Genomic DNA, 20014 nt, shown 5'->3' with positions numbered 1-20014 from the left:
TCCCTTATATAAGGACCCTTGTGATTACACTGTGCCCACCTGGATAATCCAGGATAATCTCCCCATCTCCTGATCCTTAATCACAGTTGAAAAATCTCTTTTGACATGTAAACTAACATATTCACAAATTCTGGGCATTAGGACACAGACTTCTCTGGGGGGGCCATTGTTCTGTCAATGCGTGTGGAGATTTGAAGCTGAATGACCGTTCAGAATTGTTGAGTGAGGACACTGGGCCTTTCTACTTCCATGTGGATAGTCAGTGGGTGTGGTGTGACCTTGGGCAAGCCGCTGTCTTTAGTACGGACAATCCTTTAAGAGTACTGGCAGTGGAGGGCTGTCTGCCAGCAGCACCCCAGTGACTGGAAATCTGTCCTTCCTGAAGGGGATCTGGGTGGCGCATCATGGCATCCACCACAGCCCCTCTGCTCCAACCCCAGGAACTTTCTTCCGTCCCTTGCCTGGCCACACAATCTTTCACCCCAGGACATTTGCACATGCTCTTCCCTTCCTCTCCCACTTGTCGTGATCTTGGCTCCATCACCACTTCCTCTGGGAAGCCTTCCCTGACTTCCCTGCCAAGGTCATCTCCACTGAAGCCCTTTGAAGGTCATGATGCTACGGCTGCAGTTGTTACTTCATTAGAGTCTGACTCCCCAGGTAGAGGAAACTTTGCAAGGCAGGGATGGGCTTTGCTCTTGATCACTGTTGTGTCCTCTTCACTGAGCACAGTGGGTCTCACACGAGAGGTTCTCAGAAGGTATTTGTTGAGTAAATGAATGAAAGGAACTACTGCTTTCTTAATTCAGTGGGTGCATCATATTTGGTGGCATGAGTGGGTCGCTTTGTCTATCCATTTCCCTGCTGATGGGTATTTAGGCTGCTTCCAGCCATGGAGAGTTCACATCCTGCTGCAGTGAACCATTTCCACACACATGCTTGTCTCCCTGCCTGGAGTCTCTGCAGGACAGATTTCTAGAGAGGGAACTGCTGGGCCCCCCAGTTTCCCTGGGACTGGGCCTGAGAACAAAGGGACCAGTTCCTCCCTGGGGAGCAGGGCCCACAGTGAGCCCCTTGCCTGCATTTCTGCCAGAAAGAGCAGAGAAAGTGGGTCCTCAGTGGGACAGAGAAGCATGAAACAGCCTGCAGAGGAGGCAGAGATGAGCCTGACAGAGAGAAGTGGCACTCAGGGCCCTGGGCTCCTGCATTCCAGCTGAGTGTCCCCATCTTACCGGATTTACAAGGTCCTTACCTGAGGTTGGTGCCGATGGGTTTCTTACACTTGTACCAAAAGGCTCCAGCTGTTCCAAGTCTTGTCATTGTTGTCTAAATACGTGGGTTTCACATTCCTTCCTTGGAAACTGAGATGTGTGTGTGTGATCTGTGACAAACCTTTATATATATTCCAGGGGCCTCTGAAAAGACGATGCATCCTCTGTACAGTGCAAAGTTGTATTTACGCTAAATATGAGCGTGTCAACACGGGCCCTTTGGGCCCTTGCCGTGGTCTGGGCTGGGTATGTGGACCTGGCTCTGGGGCACAGGTGGGAGGAAGGGAGGTGACATAGGTAAGTGCATCTAACAACTCAGTCCTGGTGCCTGACACTGTGTGCAGGGCCTGAGATGTTGGTGGACACAGCAGGGTGGCGAAGGGGGTTGTCACTGCACAAAAGGCCCAGGGTGCCGGGCTGAGGGGCTGAGGGGGAGCAATGTCAGAGTCCGAGCAGCTGCCAGGGCAGGGGCTGGCAGCAGGCTGGTCCAGGAGCATCTTTTGAGACCCTGCCCCTCCCAGGGTTCCTGCAGGGACAGCAGACGCTCTTGTGACCAGTCTGGGTGGCCGAGGGCCATGTGGGGAATCCCCTGCCTCCCTGTGGTCCCGGATGCCAGGCCCTGGCTCGGGCAGGGAGCTCACGTGTGCCATCAACAAGTGTTCAAAGAGCCTAACACAGCACCTGATTCATGTGACCACGCAGAAAATGCGGAGTGGGAGCAGGCCAATGGCCTCCCTACCGCGTTACTGCTCTCTTTTGATGTGGAAACATGATCATGTTACCCCCTTTCTCAAAGCCCTTCAGCGGCGCCTCATTGTTTTCAGCACAGAATCCAATCTGCTTGTCACGGCCTACAAGGTTCTACTTGGCCTTGTGAATGCCCCTCCACCCCCCCCCCCCCACGCACATGTGTGCTGCAGGGGTTCACACCCAGGTCTGTGCACACTGCCCTGGGCTCAAACCCACTCCACCACAAGGGGGCTCCCGAGTTGCCTCCTCGGAGCCAGCCCTGTGGGGTCACACGCCCTCTCAGCGCTGGGGTACCCACTTGGGGTCCAGAAGGCCCATCCCTGCATTCCCCAGGCCAGGGCCCCTCAGCCCCACCCTGAGCCCCGCCCCTTGGTCCCTATCCACCTGGGTTCACTCCTCAGGGACCGCACTAGGCCGGCAACCCTGGCTGCAATTCCACAGAGAGCCCAACCCCTGAAAAATGATGGCGAGCCCTTGTCCCGATATCATTAATTCTCCTGTGACCGAGGCCTTTCCCCAGGGTGGGCGCCAGGCCGGTGACTGATTGCACCTGCTCAGCCTGCAAGGACTTTGGCCAGTGGGAGGTGTTGACAGCGTTTTCCAAGTGAAATGCCGCGTGGAGATTAATGACCCCCGAGTTGTGGGCTCCGGGGGCGCGAGGCCTGGGAGAAGCCGGGCCAGGTGAGCTGGGCCTGTGGACCCCCAGCCCTGCTCGGCCCAGCCCTCTTAAGGAGCAGGCTGCGGGTTCTTCACCCGGGTTCCCAGGATCTCCCAGAAACGGCGGCCTCAGCTTCATGCCTGAAACTTCAAACACAAATAATTTTCAATTTGCCTGGGAGTTTCAATCGCACAATCCAATGTTAAATAATAGATTAGATGCCTCAGGGAGAGAAACAGGATTTAAGAAGAAGAAATAAATAAAAGGAAAAGTAAAATTCAGCACATCGGCTTGGAGAGTAAGGATGGAGCGTTCCCTCCTGTCCCAGCCTACCTGGCGGCCTCCCTTCCCCGGGTCTGTGGGAATCGCCCTCCGAGCTCCTGGGTCTCTCCAGGAGCAGGTTCCAGGCGTCAGCAGCCCTGGGGCTCCCCCAACCCTGCTTCCAGGTTCTGCACCCCAGGAGAGGCCTAAGATGAAGCCCAGGCAACCAGCGCCTCCCCAGGCACTTGGGCAGGCACTGTCACGGAGCACACGCACACAGCCACAGGTGGCAGACACAGGCTGTCCCAGGGCACAAGCAGGTGAGTGGGCAGGCGACAAGCATGATCTGATGGGACTGGGTGCAGACAGAGCGTAGGATGAAGGTGTCTTTGGACCCAAGAGGAGGCTGAAGAGGGTAGGTCTGTGGAACAGGGCTTATCTACAAGATCTGGAACTGAGGTCCTCTCTGTCCAGTGATCTTTCCCTCTGCCCATCTTGGCCATACATTCCCCACCTCCTCTGCCACTTCTGTCCTTGTCACCATAGGAAACCACACTAAGTCCAAGGTCACAGATTCCCAACTCCCACTTTGCTTCCTAGATCCCTTGGGCCACCGTGTCTCTTTCCCCTTTCCTCCTTCCACCACAGGTGCCTGGGAGGAGCCCAGCTCTGACCTTCTCTGCCGTGCATGAGAAGCCAGACAGCACTCTGTGGGTCACCAGGGCCAAACTGCCAGGGTTTGAATCCTGGAACATCCTTCTAACAGCTGTGTGAGCTTGCGCAAATCGCTTAACCTCTCTGTGTCTCAGTTTCCCTATCTGTAAGCAAAGATAGTGTCCAGCTCACAGGGTTGTGGTGAGGATTAAACAGGCTGATACAGATGAAATGCTTAGCAGAGTCCCTGGTAAACCAATAAATATTGTAATTATTTACTATTGCTCCAGGAGCCTAGGTGGAGATGACAGTGGCTTGGGTTAAGAGTAAGGCACCGGAGAGGGAGAAAAGTACCCAGATTCAGGGTACATGTGGGGGGCAGAGAGAATGACATGTGGGAAAGGGAGCAGTCCAGGTGGGACCCAGGGAAGGAGGGCTGAGACGGAAGCCTGCGGAGGAAGGCCTGAGGCAGGGAAACGTGAGGCTCCGCGGGACGCGAGAAGTGGAGGTGCCGTCAGACACACCGGCGCAGGCGTGGGCGAGGCTGATGGCCGCGGGGATCCCGAGTCAGGGCTGCAGGTGTGAACGAGGCGGTCCAGCGGCACAGCGGGGTGACACTGGCGGAGCTCGTCCTGGGGGACCTGGATGGAGGAGTGTCTGGAATTCAGATCTGGGGATAGTTGAGGACGCTGATTCGAGCCGTTTGCGTGGGTGGCAGGACTGGCAGGCAAACCACGGCAGATTCACCGGTCAAAGGCCTGCGGGGGCGGGTGCCTGCAGGTTACGTTTTGCTGGAAGGCAGGCACAGAAATGGGGCAAGAGCTGGAGCGCCTGAGGGGCTGGCGCGCTTTCGTTTGTGACGATGGGGCTCAATGGGGAAGCCTGAGGACCCAGGAGAGGGGGGGCAGTGCATGAGTGATGTCTTTGAGGAAGAGACAACGGGCTGGGGATCCAAGAGTGAGTGGAGGGGGTGACCCCTGGAAAGGGCAGAGGGTCACTGCAGAAGGAGCATAAATGTGACCCACAACAGCGAGGGGCTTTCTGATCCTTCCCTTGTATTTCTCTGCTGTAAGGGGCACTCCATGAGCTGCGCACGGTTCTGCGTGTGTCTGAGTGTGTATGTGTAGATGTGTGTCTGCCTGTGTCCATGTGCACCTTGTGTGTGTGTCACAGGTGTGTGTGTGTGTGTCTGCACGGCCATGTGCACCTGTGTCTCTGTGTCTCTCTGCCTGCGTGGGTATTTGCGAGGATGGGTGTGTGTGTGTCTATGCATCTGTGTGTGGGGGCATGTCTGCCTGTGTGAGTGTGTGTGGTGTGTGTGCGTGTTGTGGTTGAAGTCACAGAAGGTCTGATGTCATCCTCATGGACAGAGGAGGACAACGCCGGCAGGTTCATGGTGCCCCTCTGAGGTTTGCGATCCCAAGTGCGAGGAGAGCTCAGGGGCCCTTCCTCCTGCAGCCGAGGGGCCAGCTGGAGGGGTCACAGGGTTGGAGTTTGTCAAGGGAGTGAGACAGCAGGAGCGATGTACAAGGCCGTAAGGTGGATCAGAATGTACCCCAAGTCTGAGCTTGCCAAAGAGGAGAGCGAAGCCGGCAGGGGAGGAGGCAGCTCCCCACACATCCCTGGTGACCTTGGCCCTTCCGTGCTCTGTGTCCTGCCTGCCGACCAGTGTGTGCTTGTGAGGGGTTCTTGGGACCTTACCGCCCCATTAGGCCCATGTGAGGGCTGAGGGGCGCTGGCGATGTTCGGGGGCCTTGCTGTTAGGGAAGGTGGGTCCTCTGGAGCTGGTGGGTTGAGAGGGACCTCCAGGGTCTGCCCCGAGATAGAGCTGGAAAGGCGGGGCCTCGGTGACCCCATGGCTGGGAAGGAGAGAGCAGAGCACAGCCGACGGGGGTGGGAGGCTGGGGATGCTCCGCCTCGTCTGGAGCTGCACAGTCGGGGGGCGGCTGCCACCTCGTGGGCCGGCCGGGGAAGCCCAGGCCGCTGCTCAGGAGCGAGGACTTAGCCCCCCCTGGTGGCCGAGTGCTGTCTCTGCCCGCGGAGACCTGCGCCCGCCCCCAGCGCCCTGCTGGGGACCGCACCGACGCCGAGGGGAGGGGAGGGGAGGGGAGGGGAGGGGAGGCCCAAGTGTGAGGGGGCCCAGTTGGATTGCCTGAGGCGTATCCCAGCTCCCGGTCCTGTTGCTGTGCAGCTCTGCGCCACCCTCTCTGGGCCTCAGTCGTCTCACCTATAAAGTCGGGCGTGGCACGCATGGTCAGCAGGCTGGGAGAGGTCTATCAGGCCACGCAGGGGAACGGCCAGCACCGCAACAGCCATCAGGAGCGCTTGATTCAGCCTGGGATACCCTAGGCCTCCTGGTTTGGAATGACTCACTTCTGACTCCTGAGCCTGACCCTTGCTCTAGGTTTCAAGAGCTCTTGGAGCAGCCCTCCAGCCTACTCTCTCCAGCCCTCCCTTCCGGAGGCCGGCCCAGGGGTGGGGGAGGGGGCAAGAGCCTCAGTTCTCAGGTGGCCCCAGCCTGGCCAGACCTCTGGCCACCCTCTGCTGCAGTCACACAGCTGATACTCTTGGGCAAAGGGCCCTTCTGGGCAGTGTGAAGAGTCAGGGAGCAGTGCAGCCCTCCCCGTGGGGCCCGACCAGGCCAGGCCAGGCCAGGCCAGCCCAAGGGACCAGAGCCCGGGGCTCCCTCAGCCCTTCCCCTTAGCCTGGGCTAGTGGACTGGATCCCTCCAGCGAGAGCAGCCAGGACTAAGACACTCTGTCCTCTCTCCACACCAGGGGCAGCTCCCTGGCGCTCCCCAAGGGCACCTGTTTATTCCTCATCCAGGGTCATTGTACCCATCAGCATGGGGTCCTCAGAGATGGGGCAGCATTATTTCAGCCCTGCTCAGCACCGCACTGTCGCCCCAAGCTCCTGGAGACCACCTGTCCATTCCTAAGGCCCCTGTGCCCAGCTCCAGGTCCCGCTGCACTTGGTGGGCTGGGGGGAGATGCCAGGAGGCAATGCCCTTGATTAGCCGCGGGTGCGCCCCAGAGAGGAGAGGGCTAAGAGGAGATGGGGCAGTGTGGGCAGACCACCTCCCAGCCTTGGGGCTCTTCCGGGGCTTCTGACCCCACCAAAGGGGGCTAACCATGAGGATGAAGTTGGCAGATAGGCGCTGCCCTGGAGGGGAGGTGGGGGTGCTGGAGGGCCATGCCTCCACTCACTGCCTGCCCGCCTCTGTCCTGGGCCCCTGGGTGGGCAGCCAGGCCTGTGGGGACAGTGGGGAGAAGGAGGGCCGGGGATGCCTGGATCTCACACCTGACCGCCTGGCTGGGCCTCACATCTCATCTCCCCAGGGCATTCCAGGGCTTCTGGGGCTCACAGGCCCCAGTGGGGACCCTGGGTTTGGGGGACATCTATTCTCTTCTCCACTCAGAAAGCAAGCCTCCCATCTGGGGAGGTCTCAGCCACCCCGAGGGCAAAGGCCTCAGGGAGGCCCCCATTAGGAGGACCAAGCTGAGGGGTTGGCAGTTATTTCCCTACTTGATGGGCCTGCTTGACCCCTGTGAAGAGCCTGTGGCCCCTTCTTGGGTCCCTGACCCAGACATCCCCCTCCAGATTATACCTACAAAGTGGTGAGCAGATGAAATGAGGCAGGGATGGGCAGAGGAGGGAACAGCACGAGAGGGTCCCCCAACACAAACACAGGCTCACACACGTGTACACACTCCCCTCACCCCGGACACAGATGCCCATAAGACAGACACCTACCACATGACTTATGTACACATACACACACATAGACTCACATGTTCACCCCCACCCCCCCACCCAGACACACACACACACACACACTTTCCTCTGTTGGCCGTTAAATCCACTGTCCCCAAGCCCTAGGGCTATATGAAGCTTGAGGCTGGGGTTGGGGGCTGGAGCTGGGTCTAGCACCATTTCAGTGGATTCAGGGTGATGCCTTAAGGCTGGGCCTCTGGAGGTCATGTGGGGGGCCGTAAAGTGGTGATCATGGTCATTGCCTGGACCCCGTGTCTCCTGCTGTCACCACACAGAAGGAAAGCCCCTCTTTGATGGATGTGTTGTGTGTGTACATCTGCCCAACTCAAGTCTGGTTGTTTCTGAGAGATGGCACCAATAAAGATGTCTTTTCCTACCCTCCATTACACACACACACACACACACACACACGCACGTGCTCACACAGTGGGAGATGGTCCCAGGGCAATCCTGATTGTCTCTGAGCAGCAGCAGTGGGTGAAGGCGCCCTGCAGGCTGCCCCAGCTGGGCTTTCAGGTGTCCCGCTCGCTGAGCAGATGACCGGTGACACTTCCTCAGGCTTTGCCAAATGCACCCGTGAGACACTGTTTCTGCATTGTGACTTCTGTCTTTGTGACACCGCAGCCCAGGGGCAGCTGCTCCTGGGGTATCATTATCTAGGCCCCTCCCTGCCTCTTCTCACACTGAGTGCAGGTCAGCCTCTCCGAGCCTCCCGGCATTTGCCTTCCAACCTTCGTCCCTCAGACCCTGACCACAGCCTCCTCCCACCCCTCTGGGTTCCTTCTGTCAGATGGCCCAGGCCACTCCAGCTGGGACCTGAGGGGAGGCCTCACCCTCCTCAGGGTTCCTGGATGCATGTGGACCCAGGCAGGCAAGACGCAGCCTCAACTCCTTGTTCCACCTTGCTAAGTTTCCAGAGCCCATGATGGAGGCAGAAAGAGAGATGGAGCAGCTCACACCAGTGTGAGCCTGGCTGGGATCCAGCAGCATGTCCGCTTTGGGATCCCCAGCATGTCCCTCTTGGGGACTAGCAGCATCTCCTCCTCAGGGTCTGGCAGCATCTCTCCTAGCAAGTGGGGATGGATTGAGAGCAATCTCCTGGGAGAGATCCACAGAGAAACCCGCAGAAGATTCAGACGGGTGTGCAGCAGGCTCCTGGCAGACACGGGGTGACAGAGAGATGAGACACAAAAGCAGGCAGACAGACAGACCCCCAGAAACAGTCAGGGAGCACTTCCCATTACAAAAAGACTCCCAAAGTGCCACAGTTACGCCCACATTTAAAACTCTACACACACTTTCCCCGAGACTTCTCAGAACCACCCTGGCTTTTGACCAGTTCAGAACCATTTTTGTGTGTGAAAATGTATGTTTTTGGAGACGTTTCCTCCACAGCTTCTCCTCCCCCTCCCCCAGAGCTGGTTCACTGGAGGTGGGGGAGGGGGTGAATCCTGATTGCTTTGAGCTGATTTTGTCAGGTGAATGGAGGCAGGGATCAAGGCCAGGGTCAGGGGGTCTGCAGAGGACAGCTTTGGGCCAGCGCCCTGCTTACCTGCTTGAGAAAGCCAGGGATGACATCACCCCCCACCCGGAAATGCCACACACACCCACTACGACCCACATGCAGTGCCCCACTGACCCCAGTGACAGCCCCAAATGGCAGCTTGCCCAGAGAGCTGGTCACTACTCTGGCAGTTCTCAGAGGGCACCCCAAAAAATGGGCTGACAAGAAGGAACCCCAATGGGCTCCCAGGGGGACAGGTCTATCTTCTTTTGGGATGAATGGGCTGGTACCTGGTTGACCAAGCCCTGGCCTCAGGGGCCTGAGTGCAAGGTGTGCCACTGGCCCCGAATGGGAGCCACCAGGTCCTCTGCTCCTGTCACAGAGGCCACTCCTGCCTGGGCTTCCCTGCAAAGCCTGCAGTCACCTGGTTCAGGCCGTCCTGGGGAGGGAGGGAGGGTTCCAGACAGTACCCGGCAGGGCCCCCGTGTTCCCACACCAACACACAGAGTGCAGACACTGCTGCTCTGGAAACCATGTGCTTTATTTGGAACCTCATTCCGAGGGAACCTTCCCCCTGGGTCATAGAAAAGCTGCAAACCGTGTGGTTTGGTACAAGGCAATGGCTAAGGGACGGCAGGAAATCCCTCACCGCTGGGGCCCACGTCCTCTGGGCCGCAGACTTCCCTGGTCATTGTGACTCTTGGCTGAGCTGGGTGTGGGCAGCTGGGACTCCTGGGGTCCAGCCCCCCCCGCCAAGCATCTTTCTCAGTGGAGGAGTGAGGAAGTGGGTATGAGACAAGGGCCAGGGTCCCCATCCAAGGCTTGGACCTCTGTCCCCCACCAAGGGCCGGCAGTGGAGTGGCCAGCAGCCACGGTTCCTCATGCCCTCAAAGACCTGTTGCTCTGGGTACATCTCAGCTCAGGGCTGAGAATCATGGAAAGTGGGATGCCCCCGGACACGTGAGTGGCCCCGCCCCTCAGTACAGGTCTGCGAAGGGCTTGGAGTAGTTGAACATCAGGTAGTCCATGTAGTAGAAGTCGTAAGTGCGCTGCCGCTGCAGGGCCGAGAGCTGGGCGAAGTACTGGTGGGTGATGCGCGCCGTCGTGCGCGCCTCCTGCGAGTGCCGGTCCTTGAACCGCGGGAAGGTCAGGTTCCGCGGCGCCTGGATGAGGCTCAGGAAGAAGTTGGCGTCGTCCTCCATGCTCTCAAACTTGCCCACAAAGTCATAGTCGATGAGGCAGGGGCTGCAGAGCCGGCTGACGTGGTCCCAGTGGATGTCCATGCCCACGGGCCGGTGCACGTCCAGCAGGTACTGGACGAACTCGGGGAACCGCACGCCGGAGCCCGTCCGCAGAGCCTCCCGAGAGGCGTTGGCCCGGTACCGGGCCAGGATGGCCTTGCCAAAGACGGGGTGATAGTAGCTATTGGGGTGCTCGAACTTGTCGCGGAAGGCAGAGACCAGCCTCTCGAAGGGCTCGCGGACAAAGAGCATCTTGGTGTAGGTGCTGAGGCGGTGAAGGATGCCCTGGCGGTCGAAGGTGTCCAGCCGCTTAAGGGCGCTGCCATAGTGGACGGTATTGTGCTGGATGTCCGCGGTGGATGAGGCCAGCCCTGCCAGCACCATGAGCACCCGCTTCCAGTTAGAGCAGCCTGCCTTGGGCACCTCGCAGTACAGCACGCGGTGGCGGTCCTCCACGAAGATGCGGGACACGTGGCGTGGCGTGACGGCCCTGCGGCTGCTGCTCCCCCGGTACTTGGCACACGCCTCCCGCATCACCCGCTTGCGCTCCTCCTGGCTCTGATGCAGGCTGACCCACTGGCCGTCCAGGGCCCGGGGCGCTGGACGGACAAAGGTACCAGCCGAGCTGTTGGCCGGGATAGCAGCCGCAGCCGGCATTTTCTTGATAAGCAGCCGCCGGCGGCGCTGCCGGGGTCTCAGATGGACCCCCATGTTTAGGTGGCCTTGAGGCTGGGCAGGCTGCAGGTTGAGGCCCCTTGGGGCCCGGCTGGGCAAGTCTCGGGTGACGCTCTCTGTGGGTGCCTTAAAGTCACCATCTTGGGGACTGCCTGGTGGGAGGTCCTAGGGCAAGGAGAGAAATGGTTACCAGGGTGGACAGGACAGCTGCGCACTGAGGGTCTTACAGGCCAGACCCTCACCCTGGCCAGAGTCCCTGAACCCTTCTGTGGCCTGAGTTTTACTGGGTGAAGGAGAGAGAGAGACAGGCGGGCCCTGCAGGATGTGACCCTTCTGGTCTGAGCTGGAAGTCCAGCCCCTGCAGGCCCCTCTCCCCTCAGCTGAGCATGGTCTGAGGTGCAGGTGTCCTCTCGACCACAAGATGGCGCAGGCCTCCCAGGAACCTCTGTCTGGCAAGCAGGGGTGAGGAGGGGCCGGGGAGCTGGTGGCCGGAAGGAGGCTGGCTCAGATTTATTGTGCCCATTAGCATGGTCCAAAGCCGCCAGCCAACAGGAAAGGGAAATTCATGGGTCCAGTGCCCCGGGCTTTGTTCCCAAGGCTCCTGGGAAGGACTGGTCACATTTTTCTTTCCAAGAATGGATTTAATGTGAGCTCCAAATTTTCTTCCTTGCCCTCCCCAACCTTCCCCAGGCTGCCGGTGCTGAGATTTATCTGACTCCCAGAACTCACGTTGTGGGGCTGCTGAGGCCTGACGTTGAACTTTATTCCTGAAAAGCAACAGAGAGGACAGTGTTAGCAGTGGAAGTGTTTACGGGCTCTTGACTGTGGGTGCCCGATCCGGAGGGCACTTGGGGTGGGCTCTGTGAAAAGGCAGTTCAGGGGAGCAGGGAGGAGGAGCATGGCTCACTGGGAGTGCCCCTCTGCTCCCTTACCCACAGGGAATGTGGGGGTGCAGCAAAGATGTGGTCCCACCGGCTCCCAGCTGATGCTCCCTTCTCTATGTCTCACCTTCTGAGGTAACCTAAGTCTTGAAAGGCACCCTGCTCAGGTGTGCCCATACACCTGCCCAGTGGAGCAGCCAGGAACCTCACAGCCCACTCCCCACCTCACGCTGTCATTAAGTCACAAGAGAAAGCATCCTCCAGAAAGCTCTGTCCATCCTCTCTCTATGCCCTGTCGGCCCTGCCCTGGCTCTACTCAATGTGGACTTTCTGCACTTGGAATACCACACCCGCACACCCACACCTTTGCACACACCAGGCCTGGGAGTGGAACATACTCCTTCCCCTCAGACTGAGGCCTCCCCACTTGCTATAGGAAGTTCCCTAATCTAGCCACTCACTTTGCAGTGTTGGCCTTCTCAGCTGGCCCTGGGGCTTTGGGTGTGAGCTGACCACATCCCGCTCATCCAAAGGGATGAGCAGAGCCCAGGCACAGAGTGATTGTCCAACAGGCACTCATGGTGACTGGGGTAAGGTGGAGAGAAATCAGTGCCCCTCTGGCCACACTCCAGAATGTCTGCTCTGCCCATTAAGGAGGCCCTTTGCCTAGGCTGGGGCCAGGGTCACCCAGGGTAACAAGCAGTGGGGAGGTGAACCTTTGGCCAGAGACGATTCTGCTTCATACTTGGTTTGGTCTGTTTCGGGGGAAGGTCCTAGGATGACAAGAGGATTTCCTTTGGGGGAAACTAAGAGTCTGGGCCTCCTTCCTCTGTCTGTGCTTGGCCGTGGAGGCATCCAGGACTCTTCCTGCTCCTGTGCCCTGAAAGTGGATGCTTCTGCTCTGAGGCTTTGCCAAAAGCCAAGGTCACGATCAGAACCAGCTACCCCTTAAGCAAGCGGAGAGCTAGAACTTCCAGCTGGCATGATGGGGCACTATGTCTGACTACACCTGATGGAGTTCTGGATGCTGCCTGGGGATGGGGGGTGTTCTGGAGGCCCAGTGCTTCCCACACTGTCTCTGTGTACTCGGCAGAGGTCCAGTGGCTGGAGCCCAGCTGGCAAGGGGCCATCCAAGTCCTCTGTCCCTGATCCAGGGACTCTGCCAATTTCTCCGTGAGGTCCAGTTTTACAGGTTCAGCCACTGTTATGACCCTGGCCCCATACTGATCTGCCTCAGGATGTGGCCACACATCTCCTTCATTCATCAGCAAGTGAGGAGGTGGGGACGCAAGGTCACCCCAGGGCTGAAAAGCCTAAATTCCCAGAGCCTGCTGGGACCTTCCTCAAGTCCCCAAAGAGGCGGAAACGAAGGCAGAATTGGGCACCTTGCATCTTTCTTCTGCTGCAACACTGCTCTTTTATCCCTTTGGGCTGGGAAGAGGGGTGTGCCTTTCCGTGGGCAAAGGGCGGAGTGTCCACATTTTGCTGGGCATTCCCAAGCTTATGTGCATGTGTTTGCATGTGAGGGAGTCTGAGACAGGCCTTCCAGACTCTCCCACGGAGGCCGAGGGGAAGCTCCACATAGAACTGGCTGCACCCCTCAGGGTACGGGGTGTGAGCAGTGGGTGCCTGACCTTGAGATCAGAGCCTTCTAGAATTAAGCCCTTCACCAGGGTCCCCCTCTCAGCCTAGAGCCCACTTCCCTCCTGCTGGCCGCCCTCACGCCTCCCGCCCCCGTTCCTCCTGGTCCACTTCACCGCAGCTGTCCCCAGCATGAGCTTTCTGTGCTCATTTCTTTCTGGCACGTGCGGGTTTTCTGTGCAGCCAATGATCACAGATCCCTTCTCCAGAAGGGACTTTCTGCACACTCAGTTTTCCTCCACACTGCCAGGTTCCCTTAATTATTTTCTTCTGGTGACGGCAGCTGGCTCTGCTAAATCACCTCGCCTCCTCCGAGTCTCAGATATGGGATTTACTCTGCTTGTCAATCCTGTCAACTTGTCAAGGTGCAATGGCACTTATTTATATTCCTTTTCTGGAGCAAATGAGTCGTGCCAGACTTGGCCAAGACTGGGACTGAGGAGCCACTTACAAAAGGCATCCTGCCAGCTGGCAGAATTGGATGAGGATGTGCTTATCAAGGTTGCAGCCTCTACAGCTGTGACTGCCCACCTGCACTGTCCCCACAGCCTGGAGGGGAGTGGGCTGTGGGGTCTGTCCCATTTTATCTGTGCAGACTGGACAGGAGGGCACTGAGCCCGGGAGTTTCCAAGGTTGCCTGACTTGAAGGCTGGCTGGGCTGGAACCTGGGCACAACCTGGAGAGAGTGTCCCTGCTGGACAGAACCCAGGGCCGGGTCAGTCTCCTGACCTCTTGGCCACTTTTGCCCAACAAAGCCAACCTGGCTGCAGTTACCCCCTTTGAAAAGAAACGTTGTCTTGTGGAAAACCCAAAAACAGATCTTATGTGGAGCCCGAGTTCACCACAAGCTGTGTGTTCCTGACCCTTAAACTTATGGCGGCAGCTCATTGGGCAAAGACTGACCCTATCCCACATGCCACTTTGGAATAAAGACAGAAACTTAACGAAAGAAATGTCATGGGCTCTCGCCCTTTCCGGGCCCAGTGTCCCTACTTTTCCCGTGGAAGGAGCTGCTTTTCCATGCACTGCTTGGATAAAGGCGGAAGCAAAGACCAGCCCCAGCTCTGAGCAAGCGAAGGCCAAAAGCCTTGGGCGTCATGAGACAGAGTCTGCGCATCCCCCTGCAGACTGCACTTCAGGACGCTGAACAGCTCCATGGAGAGCCCAGGGAAGGGCAGCTAAGGGCCCTGCCTCTGCGGCACCCAGGAGGAAGGTACTGCCACCAGGAGGCACCGAAACCCGTGCCATGGAGACTGGCGGGACGGGGGCGGGGAAGTCTTGGCCTCAATATTGGCCCCTCTCAAGCCCCCAAATAAAAGTATAACCTAGAATAAAATCAGTGGGCTTGCTGAGGAACACAAGCCACAATCCCCAGCCTCCTCTTCCATCCAATGTCACCAACGCTGCCACACGCCTCCCATCTCCCCCACCCCCACCCCAAGACAGGGGTATCCAAGGTCAGTCAAGGTCAGTAGACGCTCCACTTTCAGTGTCTGAGTTACCTGTCCTCTCCTTTCAGCATCATATTAACAATCTGTAAGGGAGCTCCATCCCCCTGCACGGTAGGAAATAAACAACCACATTCTCCTTCTGGGCAGATGACATTCGTAGAGCGGTTGAAACACATGCAATACGATAAGAGTGAGAATAAACAGGGCGTGAGTTATGGGGACTGCCAAATGTGTTCCACGCTGTGAACTCTTCATTGGCTGAAGATTTCCTTCTGAGCGTTTGGCTGAAAAGCTTCCTGGTTACCCGCCAAAGGGAGGCAAAGGCCGACAAGGGTGTGCGAGGCCAGTTTCTTATATCAGGCCGTGCAGCCTGGGGCTGGGGCAGAGCTGGGGAGGGGGCCTCACTGGCACATGGGCTGTCTGAGTCACAGAGGGGAGAGCTGCTGGGTTCAACTCAAAAGCCCCAATCCCTGATGCCCAGGACCCACTGGGGTGGGGGCTAAGGACTAGCCTTTTGGCCAGGCTGTGTAGAAAGGCAACACTGACATGGATCAAAACAGGACCCCAGTGCCTAGAAAGGGTTGGAAGAGCCTCATGAGCCCCTGACCCCCCAGCACCAGGTTGATCACGTTGAGAATGACTGCCACTCTGGCTGTTCAAATAGCAGCCCCAGGCCCTCACAGGCAGTGGGGAGAGGGTCCTGTCACTTTGAACACTGTGGCCTGGGGCACGGTAGGGCTGTCCTGAAGGAGGCAGACCCACAAAGAGGGGCAGAGATGCAACAGAACTGAAGGGGCCAGGAGAGGCCATGGGCATGGATGTAAGTCTAAAGTCCCTGCCCTGGGTGGAGTTTCAGACTCGTGGTCCTTGGATCCCGGAGTGTCCTGCACTGAGCTGAATTGCCTTGGCTCCTTTTCTGTGTCCTGGACCTTCTAGTAGCTGAGCCCGCATGGCCACACCCATCTGTGCCATCCACCCGCATGTCCACTTATGCTGCCCATCAGGCCAGGAAACTGCCAGGGGTTTCAGGCTGGCCCGCACCAGGGGAGACCCTGATGGCAAGGCCTCCACTGTGTCTGAGTCCAGGCATCAGTCCCACCTGATTCCCTGGCAGTCACAGCTGGTCAGACGAACGCTGCTGCCCTGCCCTGTGTTTCCACATCCCAACTAGAAAGAAGCAGCTGCTGCCCCTAATGCGTGTGCTGTGGGAAGGCATCCATGCCATGGGGCAGCCCCACACGGTGGCCAGTGTACGGGACTTGCACAGCGGCGATGGGCCACAGGTGCGAAGCAGGGATGCTGGCAGGAGAAAACACGCCAGGGTGGGTGTGCTGCCCACTGGTGAGGGGAGAAAGCCCTGCAGGGGCTGCCAGGCCCCACTCCACAGGAAGTATGGAAGCTTTCTGAATGAGGGGCTGCATTAGTCAGGGGCCTCCAGAGAGACAACCCATGGCATATATATATGGGGGGGGGCGGATTTATTTTAAGGAACTGGCTCATGCGATGGTGGGGGCTGGCAAGTCCAAAATCTGCAGGGCAGCCCAGCAGACTGGAGACCCAGGGAATAGCTGATGCTGCAGCTTGAGTCTGAGGGCGGTCTGGAGGCAGTGGTCCTTCCTCCTTGGGGGGCTTAAGTCTTTTCTCCTAAGGCCTTCAACTGATTTGATGAGGCCCACTCACATGATGGAGGGTAATCCGCTTTACTCAGTCTACTGATTTAAATGTTAGTCACATCTAAAACACATCTTCACAGTAACATCTACACTGGCATTTGACCAAACATCTGGGCACCACAGCCTAGTCAAGTTGACACATAAAATTAACCATCATGGGGGTGTATGAGTTTCCTGTGGCTGCTGTAACAACGTACAACAAAACTGGCTGGCTTGAAATGACAATTGATTCCCTGATAGTTCGGAGGCCAGATGTCTGAATAGAGGTGCCAGCAGGGCCGTGCTCCCTCCGAAACCCCTAGGGGAGGATCTTTCCTTGCTCTTCCAGCTTCTGGCAGCCCCAGATGCTCCTTGGCTTGTGGCAATTTAAGTCCAATCTCTGCTTCCATCTTCACGTGGCTGTCCTGTGTGTCTGTCTCTTCTCTTCTTAGAAGGACGGCAGTCATTCTGGATTAGGGCCCACCCCGATGGCCTCATCTTAACTTGATTACGCCTGCGAAGACCCTATAAGGTCACAGTCACAGGAACTAGGGTTGGAGACTTCACCATATTTTTGGGTGAGGGGACACAATTCAACTCTCAACAGGGGTGATGTGACTTTAGGGGACTTTAAGAGCACTCTGAAGGCAAGGCAGGGCAGCCTAGAGGAGGGGAGAAAACACTTTCCCTATTGGGTTGGGTCATCCAGCGGGGAGTGAGGGCCTGTGGCAGTTCTCCATGTTCTTGGGGCAGAGACCGTGTCATGTTCGTCTGTGTCAGACAGAGTTTACACAATGCCTGGCACACAGCAGGAGCTCAATAAATGCTTGTGGAAAAGCTGAAGCTGCCTGCACTGAGAGCTGGCCCTGGAGTGGAGGATGGGTGTTGGGCTTCTCCCCACAAAAGCAAGGCCCAGGGTTCTGGCTGGAGACCACCACCCCCGGGCAGGGGCTTCTCCAGCTCAGCCTGGCACCCTGGGAAGGGTCTGTGTGTCTGGGCGGCCGAGGAGCTGGATGCAGACAGGAGCTGCCCTGGCTGAGAGTCTGCCCACCCTTCCCCGGCTGTGGGGTCTGTGTCGTCAGAGCCACGACACACCCAGCTGGCTGCCTCCCATTGCCACCTTCAGGCGCCAGGCCAGCGCCTGCTCCTGGGCCTCATGGTGGCCACACCTCCTCTGGCTCTTCTGCCACAGCTCAGGCTCTGCCCCTGGAGGGGCACCCTCCATTAGCCTCTGACCACCTCCCTATGAGCTGCTCCCTTCACCGGGGCAGACTGTTAATTTATGCAGATTAGATGGAAAACTGAAGTTTAAACACACTCAGCAATTAGAGGGCAGCCTGGACTCAGGGCCTCAGTGCACAGCTGCGCCCACCTCTGCCGCCCCCGGGGCCAAGGGCAGGGAAATGGGGTGCCAGGCAGCCGGGCTACCCCGGACAAAGGTGCCGGCTGCTCCTGGAAGCCAAAGGTGGCTCTGCGGTCAGAGTGTGGACCTCAGGGAGAGGCGGGAGTCAGGTCAGACATGCTCCTGGGCAGGGCGGTGGGGGCCCACAGGGCCCTCTCCTCATCCTCAGCCTCTGTGGCTGGGCTTCCTAACGTTGCTTGGAGACAACCAAATTCATAGTGGGGTCACACAATGACCCCCGACCTTTAGCCCAGACCAGAGCAAGGGCTTTCTCTCCCTTCACCTGGAGATGCTACTGTGAGGCATAGCTTTTCAAGGGGTCAGTATATTTAAAAAGGAGAAAAAAAGAGAGCATGAGAGCACTGCTGTGTGACCTTGGACAAATCCCTTGACCTCACTGAACCTTAGTTTCCTCATCTATAAAATGGGATAAAAATACTCATCTTGCAGGTTCAATAATGTGCAAATGAAACCATGCACAGTGCTGGGCAGAGAGAGAGCCCTCGGATGGAAGCTACCAGTTCCTGGTGTTCCCATCACCTTGTTACCTTCGTAGCAGCTGAGTTTCCCTGAGCCTGGCTCCCACACCAGCGCAGGGACTCTGGGACCTGTCCACAGGGGAGGAGAGCAGGAATCTTCCTGTCTCGGGCTGATGGGCACCCGACGGCTCTGACAGCTACTTGTTTTGTTTAGCGATTCCATTCCCTCGCCCCTGTGATTAGGATCCACGATTCAAGTGGGTGGTTCGCTGTCAGCTCAGCCTTGGCTGTGAATTCCCTTGGAGCTGTCAGAGGGGAGCATTGCAGCTGCCTGTCAGTCAGCCAGCCAGCCGGTGAGCCGGTCTGTGAACCCAGCAGCTGTCCTGCCACTCCACACCCACCCGTCTGCCCATCACTTGGAGGGGATGTCCCTGGGCATCCCTCCAAGTGCCTGCCTGTCCATGGGGAGGGGTCCTCAACTCTTACTCTGTCAGAGCCTGGGGTGACTCCCACTGTGTCCAGGGAGTGTGTGTGACCCCAGCACACGTGTGCTGTGCACTGCACCCCGACGTGTGCATGTTGCATGGAACAGGACCTGGTATGTCTTATGCTATGTTACACCACACATGTTAAGGAAGGCATCACACCACTCTCTGTGCACGCACAGGCTTCCTGCTGTGTGCTGTGGTGCATGCTGGGTGGGGAGTGTGTATTCATGTCCGTGTATGGTTTCTGAGAGTACCCAGCACGTGGCTTAGAGCTGGTTATGCCTTTTCTTCCCTTCACATATTCTTCCAACACACTTGGGCCTGGAAGGCTAAGAAGCAGGAGCTAGTGAATGCTGCTGCAGATGAGCGAGAACTAAGTGTGTGACACTCGCCAGCAAAGCCACGGAGTCCCTGGCAGTGCCCGTCTCTGCCTCCCCTGCAGTACGTTGGCAGCAAGAAGACCAGGCAGCAGAACACAGTCTCACTGTCCAACACCATTTGAGCATCCGCTCCACGCTGACTGAGCACCGTATGTGCCAGGCAGTGTCTCTGGCACTGGTGACAGTGTCTTGGCCACAAATGGGACAGTTGCAGCCCCTGCCCTCATGGGTCTAGCAAGGAAGTGAAGCACTGAACAGCAATTCCATGTGATGGCAGCAACGGAGGATGCAGCAGGCAGCATGAGATGGGTGGTGTCAGCAAACCCAGGGCACCAGGTGAGGTCTCCCTGAGGTAGTGACAATTCACTGACACTTGAGCGTAATGAGGGTCCTGGCAAAGCTTGGTGGACTTGCACCAGGAGAGCAGGGCTCATGGGATGAAGGCATGTAGAGAATGAAGGGTGTCAAGAAATGGCAGGACGATGGAGCCTGGCAGGCACCAGCAAGCAAGGGGCCTTATGGTCCTGGCGAAGGCACTAGATCTTATCTCCTAAGGCTCAAGGGGAGCCGAGGAGGACTTCAAGATGGGAGTTATTTTGAATTTAAGGACCATTCTGAGATGAAGACAGAAGCAGAGGCTGGTCAGCGGGCGCTACCATTGTCCAGGCTGGGGATCTCCAAGGCCTGGCCCACGGGATGATGGCAGAAAGTGGAGGAAGACATGAAGAAGGACTAACCAGCAGGGTGGTGTGCTGGTAAATGTTTAACAGCTGGCTCCCTGGCCAGGCGGTGGGGGTGGGGCCTAATCTGCAGTGTTTGCTGATTTCTGTGGTGTAAATACTCCCACCACGG

General features: G+C 57.7%; 1 protein-coding gene and 1 long non-coding RNA gene across 4 annotated transcripts in view; both read right to left on the bottom strand.

Annotated features, from left to right (window-relative positions):
• Positions 1-2860: 2860 nt before the first annotated feature.
• Positions 2861-6730, bottom strand: LOC138916031 (uncharacterized). Its single transcript, XR_011422670.1, has 2 exons — positions 5822-6730; positions 2861-4235 (listed from the first exon to the last, which is right to left on the bottom strand). It is a non-coding gene; the product is annotated as an uncharacterized lncRNA (long non-coding RNA).
• Positions 6731-9392: 2662 nt separating this feature from the next.
• The window catches only part of CHST8 (carbohydrate sulfotransferase 8), a 113299-nt gene continuing 102677 nt past the window's right edge, over positions 9393-20014 (bottom strand). For all 3 annotated transcript variants that reach the window (XM_001489047.5, XM_070222861.1, XM_070222860.1), the window contains exons 3-4: positions 11518-11555; positions 9393-10953 (exon numbers count right to left, since the gene is read on the bottom strand). In XM_001489047.5, coding sequence (XP_001489097.1) covers positions 9850-10953; positions 11518-11555 — 1142 coding nt within the window. In that variant the 3' untranslated portion in view covers positions 9393-9849. The remainder of the gene's footprint in view (positions 10954-11517; positions 11556-20014) is intronic.

This window comes from Equus caballus, chromosome 10 (genome assembly GCF_041296265.1).
Source record: "Equus caballus isolate H_3958 breed thoroughbred chromosome 10, TB-T2T, whole genome shotgun sequence".
NCBI classification, from domain to species: Eukaryota; Metazoa; Chordata; class Mammalia; order Perissodactyla; family Equidae; genus Equus; species Equus caballus.
Note: the sequence above shows the minus strand (reverse complement) of the source record. Positions and strands in the feature narration are given on the sequence as shown.